The sequence below is a fragment of the Morone saxatilis genome, unplaced genomic scaffold (assembly GCF_004916995.1).
Source record: "Morone saxatilis isolate NCDOM2014 unplaced genomic scaffold, NCSU_SB_2.0 Contig7, whole genome shotgun sequence".
Classification (NCBI taxonomy): domain Eukaryota; kingdom Metazoa; phylum Chordata; class Actinopteri; family Moronidae; genus Morone; species Morone saxatilis.
Genome location: NW_023340246.1, coordinates 13,719,469 through 13,730,187, shown reverse-complemented (window position 1 = coordinate 13,730,187; position 10,719 = coordinate 13,719,469). Strand labels below are relative to the sequence as shown.

The window sequence follows — 10,719 nt, the reverse complement described above, 5'->3', positions numbered from 1 at the left end:
TGTGAGTGTGTGTTTTGTGTGTGTACATGTGTGTCCTAAAGAGCAGCAGCAATTAACAACAAGTTTATGTTGCTATCTGCTTTAGCCTGATTTCCCCTGAGAAATCACTGCTTTGCTTCATCTGACTGGGAAGTCTTGAACGCGCATGCATGTGTGTGTTTTTGTGTCTCTGACTAATATTCTCTTATAGTTAGGAATTCAGTATGAATAGTGATGCTCTATTTGTGTGTGTATGTGTGTGTGTGTGTGTGTGTGTGTGTGTGTGTGCACGTGCACACCTCTAACATTTCACTAATAGTGTGTAATGCTAGTTGAATAGTAACGATGCTGCCCTGTGATCTGTGCTAATGAATAATCGCCATTACCCTGGAGAGACTAGAAAGATAAGTGTGTGTGTACTTATGTGTGTGTATATGTGTGTCATGTGTGTCTTCAAATGTGACTCCCTAATAATCTCTAATTGTGCATAATGCTATATGAATAATAATGCTGTTTGTGTGTGTGTGTGTCTGTGTGTCTGTGTGTGTACTTCAGAGACAGCATCCAGATGAGCGCACATGCTCATAATTCTCTTATTAATTTTTTGGCTCATACATAAGTAATAAGACCATTAATCAAAATACTGCAAAATCCCATGAAAATCCACTTATAGAGACAGATGTAGAAAACTTCAGCCTTTGTACCCTCAGAATAGACCAGGGCTGGGTGTGAAGTTACTCCACTGTTCACTCACTCACTGTTCCCTGCATGATAAATACTCTATAAGGTTCTCTGTAGTAATGAATTGAGATTTTGGACTCCTATTAATCATCATCATTTCGCATCACCGCCAACAGTATTGTTGCATAACTCCCGCGTTCTGTCATCTCAGGAACAAAAGCATTACAATTTTCAGCAAAAAAGATTAAATGCTATGGGCAGTTCTTTTTCTAATGCAGAATTTTGATATCAAATAATTTGACTTAAGTTGAATGTTTTCCTGATCATGCTTTTACCAGTTGGATACACTGGATTTACACCTGATGGCCAGAGGTGTATCTGACAACCTCTGCTTGAGATTTGTAAGGTCTGATGATCAGTATGCATATATATTTCCTGAATTAAAACCTAAACATGACCTATTTTATCTGCTGTCTGATTACAGTGCAGTCAGTCACAGTCATGCACAGTTAAGGTCAGAAAAATGCCTCGAGATAACTAAAATGAAACTTTGGTTGGCAAATCCGCTGATGACAAAGCTACTTTTACCAGCTTTTCCTCTGACTCTAATTCAATTTCTGGTTACATTGCTGCCATAACCACCTTCACAAATTGTTGGATTAATTGTGAAATGTTCACCTAGGTTTACCATGTCATTTTTTTTTTAAAACATGTAAGATGACATGTTTTTGAACCTAAAACTGCAGTATAATCAGGACAATTAATTTCTCTTTTTGCTGTAAAGTTGGGGGTCCCCTAACTTTGGTTCACTTACATGTTTAACTAAATAACATAAATGACTCCTGAGTCATATTTCAAAAACAGTGTATGTGGTATATTCAGCATATCTGTTCTGTGTCTCTCAGGTTGATTTCCTGGCCTTAGAGATGCGAAAGGGGAAGGTGAATTTCCTTTGGGACGTGGGTTCAGGTGTGGGGAGGGTTGAATATCCCCATCACACCATCCACGATGGAAACTGGCACAGAATAGAGGCGTCTCGGTAAGATACAATACAATCACACTTTCAAAGCCATGTTGGCTACAGTAAAAAGAATAATCACCTTGGAGAATATGCACATACAATACAAACATTGCCTACAAATTGAACTTGAACGAATGTTGAACAAAGATATATTTGCAAATGTATAGTACATCTCCATGTACATAAATTCAAACAAAACTCAGTGATTTAAAAAAGTAGGAAATACAATTTATTAAAAAAATAAAAACTTGCATTGCAAACTCTCCAGATTTGAAACATGTATTAACATCATTACGTTTTTATCATTTTGATCTGTTTAAGCAGCTCTTTTGTATTTTCTCCCCATTTTACATTTGACTTTCTATTACTTGAATATATAATATACAATTAAGATGGAAACAGAAACAGTGAAAAGCAATATTGTAATGTAACATGAAGAATTGATATACATTTTATGTGAAAAAAAGAAAGAAATCATATTTATTGGATGTGTTTCATACTCACTACTACTTTATCTTTTTGTTCACCTCACCCTCACTATCACCTAACCTAACCATCAAGAACCAACAGTAACAGCAAAAATAAACCAACCTAACAACCACAGGACATCATTTCATTCATGTTGCGGTTGAAACATGTTGTTTCACTTGGGAAATCAAGAGTTTGCAGCCTTGACAGCCTGTGGCACATCATTACATAGATACAGTGTAATCTAGACGATCCAGTTTTTCTCTGTAAAAATTAAAGTGGTGTTGTATACAGACCGTCCAACACATAACCTATTCATACCAAGCAGACGTCCCACCTGCACCATGTATTACCATCCATGAGATTTCCCAAATGTGTTTTCAATTGGATCACACAGACTATAAGTCTTAAAAATGTTCCCCTACACGACCCACAGAAATGCCGCTCCTGCATTGAAAACAAGCTCCAAGGTGGGAGATTAATTTTCACTGTACAGCTCAGAGGTTCCACTGCTACAAACTGGTTCCACTACATGTTTCTATCATTCATCTTTACCACCGAGAGTTCATAAAAACTGATTCCAAGTGGCTCCAACATCGTCAGTCATTGTAAATGTCTTCCAGGAGATACAGAAATGCAAACAAAATAACACCAGACACATTCTCTCTTTCTCCTTCTCTCTGTCTCCAGTAATGGATTGAATGGCACCATATCAGTATATCCTCTGGAAGGCTCTATGGCTGGTATGATGCCGACCCCAGCCAGTGCCAACTCACCCACAACCTACACCATCTTGGACGTCGACCAAAACGCCTACCTGTTTGTAGGAGGAATACTCGGCACTGTCAAGGTATGTCTCGGTGTAACAACATCAAGAAACCTGTGTCTTTTTGTCTTTTTTTTTCTCCTCACCATTTTCCTCCTTCTGTGTTTTAGAAAGCAGATGCAGTAAGAACATCAACGTTCACAGGCTGCATGGGGGAGACCTTCTTGGATGGTAAACCTATTGGACTGTGGAACTACAGAGACAGACAGGGAGACTGTAAAGGATGTGTTGTCAGGTATACAAACACTCACAAAGTTTTCATATTTTTCAAAAGTTGCAATATTTCGTCTGGTTCTTTTAATATTCAAGAAGCTGCTTCATCATCTTTGCTACTTTTTATTTTTGTGATATTTCAAACCCCTTTGACAGTTGGATGAAATAGTGAAATGGACCATTTCCTGACTGTGTTTTTTCTTTAGCCCTCAGCGTTCAGATGGTGAGGGGACAGTTCAGCTGGATGGTGAAGGCTATGCCGCAGTGGGACGACCCACCAGGTGGAACCCCAATGTTTCCACTGTGACATTTAAGTTCCGCACGTTCTCCTCCGATGCCCTGCTCATGTATTTGGCTACTGAAGATATGGTATGCTTGCAACAAAGTGAAACATTATCATAACCCATGTAAAGATCAAACTTTGCTTTACTTGCAATGCATACTAAATATTTGACATTGTAGGTACTCATGTATCATCCTTACTCAGACTGATAGAAGTACAACAAGTAATAATGAAGCCACACAGAGGCTTAAGTTGCAGTATGACTGTGTAAAGAGGTGATTTCACTGTCTAAAGTTTACAAAGTTTAGACGGTGTATACTGATTCCAAAATGTTGGTTACTAGCTGCATAAGATGAAACATCTTTTAAGAGCAATGCCCAGAATGCACTGTTGTAATTCTGAATATTATGATATCATATTTTAACCACAGTTTAGAAACCTCTTCAGCCTGTTGGGTAATAAAAGCTTTCAACCCCTGGGGCATAAACTCAATCAATTAAAATACATATTCTACTAGATTATTGGATTGTTACACTGAACACTTTCTACCCACCTTTCTTTGTAGAAGGACTTTATGTCCCTGGAGCTGTCAGAGGGCAAGGTAAAGGTAAACTTTGACCTTGGGTCAGGTGTTGGCAGTTCCATATCAGCTAACCGCCACAATGATGGACGCTGGAAATCACTCACCATGTCAAGGAATAAGAAACAAGGTACACACAGCAACAACAACACTCTACACAAGCAGAGTATTACATAAATAGTATAACTATAGAATAGTATAAGATATAGGGACAAAATAGATCTTTGTCTACCTGTTATTTATGTCTCTTTAACTGTTTATAAAGCCACGGTGACGGTAGTGGACATCAACAGCGGTGCTGAGGAGAAGATAGTGACTGCGTCTCAGGGTTCAGCTACTGGTCTGAACCTCAAGGAAAACCAGAAAATCTATTTTGGAGGACTGCCAACTATTGGAAACTACAGGTACACACAGAAACACACACACACACACACACACACACACACAGAGTTGTAACACAACTCTGCACAGTTACACTCACATATATGTGTTTATTGTAAATATATAACATGTATATTTGATATAGGGGCTTTAATTAAATGTTATTGAATCTTTGTTATTCATATTTAATGATGTTTTAACAAATACTTAATTGCTCTTTTTTCAGATTTAGTTGTTTACCAAGTATAATCAGCCTCCACACAAACAATTAAAACTCATTTCACACCTAGTCTGACATTAAAGTAACCATATGCCAGAAGGTTGAGTTAAAAACAACTAGACTAGTTTAGATGAGTCATTAGTTGAAACTGTTTATGAAGTGTGCTAATGCTTTAATATCATGTTTTGTCTTAACAGCATGATTGCCAGGTAAATAAATAAATCTTATAATTAGACGTATAGTACATTTTATTGTATATTGCTCTTGTATGCATGAAGCTAGCTACGCTGATGATGCTGTTTAGCCCACAGTGAATGTTTATATTTGTTTGTATCTTGGCTGGCCCCTGAAGGCTCCTGCTCCTCCACACGGCGGCTGGAAATAATTTTCTTTAACCTTTATTAATCGGAACTTGACGTTTGTCTGTTCAGCAACATTTTGGTGGAATTTCTCACATTTATGACTCTGCCTTACAGACATCATTGCCATAATCATATTCAAATTGTATTTTAGATGCAGATCTACAAACAGATCTCTACCGATTATTTGTATCACTACCAGCAACAGTTTTTGCTGAGCTACAGAAATAAAGCCCTAATTCACTGAAAACAATTACAAAGGTGCATTAAACTGCTAATAACATGTTCAGTGTGATCACAGCCCAAGATTAGATGAGGGTGGAGTATTTTTCATCTTTTCCTCTTAAATACTGCAACTAAAATATTACAGTCAAATCAATGATGCTAAAAACTGATTTATATGATGCATTCCAATCTATTAGTATGGACAATATTGACAAATGGGATGTTCAAATTATTCTTGTTGTTGCCGTCCAGACGTCACTATGCTTCTAGACACATGATGCAATAGCTTCACTGCTGCAGTAATTCATCTTTTTTTTTATTATGTTAAACTGCTGTGAGACAGGAATTTCATTGATTTTGAACTTTCTTCAACTACATACTGTATACTCTTTACTTAAACTATTTAAATTTCTTTTTAGGCCAGAGATCACTCTGAAGCGGTATGCTGGATGTCTTCGGGAGATCGAAATCTCGAGGACTCCATATAATCTCCTCAGCAGTTCAGATTATACTGGGGTCACTAAAGGATGTAATGTAGAGGTAAGAGCGTCCACTTAACTGTAGTTTTATGTCTCTCTAGCTGATTTAAACTCTTAAATAACTCTTATATACTTACTGATTATACGCTATAGAATGTATTTAATGTTTAATTTAATGTAAAGTTACAGTACAATAGCAAGATTATCTACTTCTAGTGTTACATACTGCTACTTAAGTTATGTATTACTTGTATATGTGTGTTTAAACGTGTCATAATGTCACTGGACAGAAGGTCAGTGAATATGTACATGGAAAAATTATATATAACATAAATATGAATTTGAAAAAGGTCATGACATGTAAACGTCCTCTTGAGCCTCTAAAACCTTTCCCACTTGGGTGTGTCTCTTTCATTCTCATTGTCATTCACTCTTTTATACTTTACTTTATACAGGAAATTAAAATGGCTTTCTGTAAAATAAAATAGAAAAATGAGAAAGTGAAGAGAGAGTGAAGGTCAGAAATGTAATAACCAGTTGAAACTGTCCTTTCAGCTTTTTCTTTTTACACACAATGCATGCATATGTATCATTCATGCACGCTTTTCTCTGGGTTACACAAACACCACATACATGCCTTAAATCTACACTGGAGTTTTCATGCCATTCACCATAATTTCTATACACTAGTACCCTTCATTCGTACAAAGATGCAGTTTAACAGAGTATGAAGGTTTATAAAGGCCCAGGGTTGAGTGTGTGAAGAGTGTGAAGGTCTTTCTGTTCCTCGTCTTTCTGTTCCTCGTCTTTCTTTTTTCCTCCTTCACCAACCACTCTGCTATGCTACAAGGATGAGAGTTTCTTTATTAGACTGTGTGTGTGAGTATTTCTACAGTCAAAGTAATGAGAAGTGGATGATGATAGTTTTTATAGATCAGCATGCTTCTAAAAGTTGTCTCTTGTAAGAGTAAAGCCTTGACTTGACTAAAACTAGGTTGGTCCACTTAGCTGTATCAGATTTTGTTCAACCAAACTTTTTATACTTTTGCTTTTCAAATCATTCTTTGTACCTTTCCATCTGGCTGTGGTTTGTAAAATTTAAGACACGTAAACTGCAACTATTTAATCTCTGTCTGACAGAACCTGTACACAGTCAGCTTCTCTAAGCCGGGATACATGGAGCTGAGAGGCCTGTCGCTGGCGGTCGGCACAGAGATCAGCCTGTCATTCAGCACTCTGGCAGACACTGGGACCATACTACTGGCAGTAGGTGGAGCTAGCCAGCAGGTTCGCCTTCATCTATTTTATTCTATTAAACTGAGACTCACTTCCTTAGGGTATCTTTTTATACTACAGGTTCATAATTTCCTAATAACTCTATGCAGTGTGGTACTGATTATAAAGGAAATAGGAATGCCCTTGAAAGAAACTTCAATTTAAAACTAAATTAATTATTTTTTTATTTAATTTATTATTGTATACACTTTTCTTTATATATGTTTATTTGTATGCTTGCCTCCTGTAAACAAATGTTTTGCACACTCAGCTGATATGCTGATATGAAAAACCGTTTAATTGAAAGTGTGCAAATTAAACACTGTCCACTTTACATACAGTTAAAGGAAACATCTTAAAAATTATGAACCCCTACAACAGTGAATTACCAAATTTAATACACTGAAAAAAGAGAATATGCAGACTAAATCACTTAGTATAACTTTTGAGAGATTATGTACACTATTATTCCACAATGCAATGCACAAAAGAAATGAGGCAATACACAGCTGCAAAAAAGTAAAAGAAATCCTGCAGGGAGATTGGACATATGAAATGAGAAGTAGGAAATCTTTTTTGACAGCTGTATTTCAAAATCACAGCTTTGATTGACATCTTTTGACACACACACATTGTATTATTTCCTGTTTGGAAAAAACATATGCTAGGACAACTACATACTATTATTATGTGGCATGAAATCAGTTATAGTAGTTACAGTAAAACATTTACAAATAATCTTATTGAAAAACACATATTCAGCTATGCTCCTTCAATCTTCAACAGAAGTCATCTGGCACAGAAAGGGATCAGACAATCAGTTTGGCTCCCATAAAAGCTCAGTAACCCAAACTCAGTTTGTCCTAGATACATATTTTCTAGGAAGCGTATTTATCAATCCCTTTCTAGGGAATTATTAGAAAAGTAAGGCAGCCTTAAAACATTTATTCTCCCATTTTTCTGAAAACCTTTTCTACACAGGCCCGGAACACCAACCTCTTGAGCTCCAAGAGGAGACGCAGGCAATCTGGGGAGGTGGGTTCAACACATGGACACACTCATACTGCACCTCTTTCCCTAAGTGAATTTTTCCATAAGTGCATATTAATGAGATTTGCATTTGTTGGCAACTGGGCTAATTGGATTGTTTTCGTTTTATCCAAAACACACACACAGAAATGTCCATTCACCGATACACAAAGACACGAACACATAGTAGCCGTTAATGCATCGTATAGTGGCTATCTTAGCTTTTAGCTGACCATGCAAACACACACACACACATATGTGCACACAAGCACCTTTTCTTTAAGTGAATGAAGTTCCCATGGCATGAGTGCATATTAATGAGATTTGAATTTGTTGGCAACTATGCTGATTAGATTGTCATACAGCTAAAAACACAGTCTTTCTCTCTCTCTCTCACACACATACTGTATACATGCAAACACACACCCCCTTCTTTAATCCTAATCACTGAATAATAAATAAATCTATTATTTAATATCTCCTGGAAACACCATGAATCTGGTGCATACGTATTGTGTTGGCACACGCATTCATATTTGCAGGCATACGTATGTGTGTACATCCTAGTGTGCGTGCATGCGTGTTTTAGCATAATGTGTATCTGTGTGTGAGAAAAAGAGGACAGAGGGTTACCTCCAGCTTATCCATCATCACTGGTTGTTGGGCGCATAAATCTATTTTTTACTAACTATGCTGGCAGGCAGGGCGCGTGTATGTGTGTGTTTTTGTGTGTGTGTGTGTTTGGAGAAAGGTTAAGCGAGGTTAAAAACACCATCAACTCAACTTGGCCCTGACTAATGGATGTTTTAGAGAGGGACAGAGAGACAGGGGGAGAGAGGAGGGGACAGGAGACAAAGGATGGAGGGATAGAGGAGGTAGATTTAGAGGTGAAAGGAAGGATAGAGGGAAGAGAGCAGAGCTGGAAAGAAGAGAAAATGATATAATGGGGAGGTGAGGACAGGACAGAGAGGGGAAAAAATGAAATGATAGGGAGAGTTGATAGTAACACAGAAGGGAGAGATGAAAAGAAAAGGAGAAGGAAGCTTGGAGTAGAATACAGGCAGATGAAAGAAAATATATAGTGAGAAGAGGGAGAGGAAGAGAGGGAGAGGGGAATATGAAACCAAAAGTAGACAGGGGGGAAAGGAGATTGAAAAAATGTTCTGCTTGACCATATTATTCAGCACAAAAGCGTTTGGTGTCATAGAGAGATGATCAGCGAAGTGAAGGCAGGGCCATGATGTTGAATCTGAGAGCTGCTTACACCTCTGGCTTAAACAATAGATTTCTGGGGAATTTCTCATCATATAAAATGGGAAAGAATCGAGAATTTTCTGATCCAAAAGCAGTGCTTAGTAGACCAATACAATCCCCAATGCGCTCAGAAAAAAAGCACCACTGGTTTTCTTTCTGTGTCCAGATAGAGAGAATTAGGACTGTTTTGTTGTTAAAATACTGTAGGAGATTTAGAGGTTTTAACAAAACTTCTGGACCAGAGTTTTGAGTTCCATTTAGTATTATTCATTTTTGTTTGCAGTCATTTGAGCACCAGTGCTGCTCCATCCTATAATGAAATTTGACAGCCTCAGAACACATAAATACAACAGTAACAATGTAAGACAGCTCTCCACAAAGGTTAATTTTCAGCTGCTTGATATTGTTATTGGTAATTGATTAAGCTACCCACTATTTTCTTAATAAATTGATTCTTTGGTCTATAACATCAGAAACTAGAGTAAAGAAATTGTGTTCCTGATCCAAGACCCAGATATATTACATTTTCACATTTAAGAACCAACAAATGTTTATTTACTTTTTTGTGGCTTGATGTATCAGTTAACTGAATAATTCTGTCAGCTTTAAGAGTTATTGTTATTGTTATAGCATTATAGCTCAGAAGTAAACAGGCAAATGTAAAACACTAGTTTTAATAGATTATGAATGGTCTTACACAGAGCTGCTAACTCTTAACAAATCTTCTGTCTCCGTCTGCTGCGAGAATAGATGGGGTAAACAAACAAGTAAAAAATTGTATCACCATGTCTGTTCCCTGTACTGATTTCAGTTTCAGCCCACTTTACTGGCACACACGAAACCAAAGTATAATCATACATGTATAAACTTTAAAAGATTTTTTTTGTGTGAATGTTTTACATATGATTTTCTCGTGAATATGGGTGAGTGCGCACGTGTGTATGCCTGTTCATGCGCGTTGGCTACACAGTCTGTTGTGTATTTGGTTTCATGGTTTTACGTCTGCATATGTATTTGCGTATTTTCGGTGTATGAATACTTGTGTGAGTTAATCTGATCTGCCTTTGTCTGTATGTGTGACGTGTGTGCATCTGTGCACCTGTGTGTTTGTGTGCGTGCATGCTTTTGTGTGTGTGTGTGTGACATGTGTCTGCATCTGTGCACCTGTGTGTGTGTGTGTGTGTGTGTGTGTGACATGTGTCTGCATCTGTTGAACCTGTGTGGTTTTCGTGTAGCGTTGTGTGTGGTGGTGTGTGCGTGGTGTGTGTGTGTCTGTGTGCAAGAAGGCGCAGCGAGAGGCATGTTGTAGCTACATCTCAGTTCAATTTGTCCCCGACCTCAAATTGAAATTCCATTTTCAGGTGGTAAATTGTCTCCCACTTCGCCCTCTGGCACACAGTGAATTAAAATTCAAATTAGCCTGACCCTGCACCACTGCTCTCTAGC

The 10,719-nt window shown here is 37.6% G+C and overlaps 1 protein-coding gene across 1 annotated transcript in view; it reads left to right on the top strand.

The window, feature by feature from the left end:
- Positions 1–10,719, top strand: part of lama2 (laminin, alpha 2) — a gene marked incomplete in the record, with an annotated part of 177,548 nt that overhangs the window by 150,746 nt on the left and 16,083 nt on the right. Inside the window, 10 exon segments of the mRNA XM_035679280.1 lie at positions 1,566–1,699; positions 2,840–2,999; positions 3,086–3,210; positions 3,395–3,557; positions 4,037–4,181; positions 4,317–4,455; positions 4,850–4,861; positions 5,656–5,776; positions 6,856–7,002; positions 7,972–8,025. Coding sequence (XP_035535173.1) covers positions 1,566–1,699; positions 2,840–2,999; positions 3,086–3,210; positions 3,395–3,557; positions 4,037–4,181; positions 4,317–4,455; positions 4,850–4,861; positions 5,656–5,776; positions 6,856–7,002; positions 7,972–8,025 — 1,200 coding nt within the window.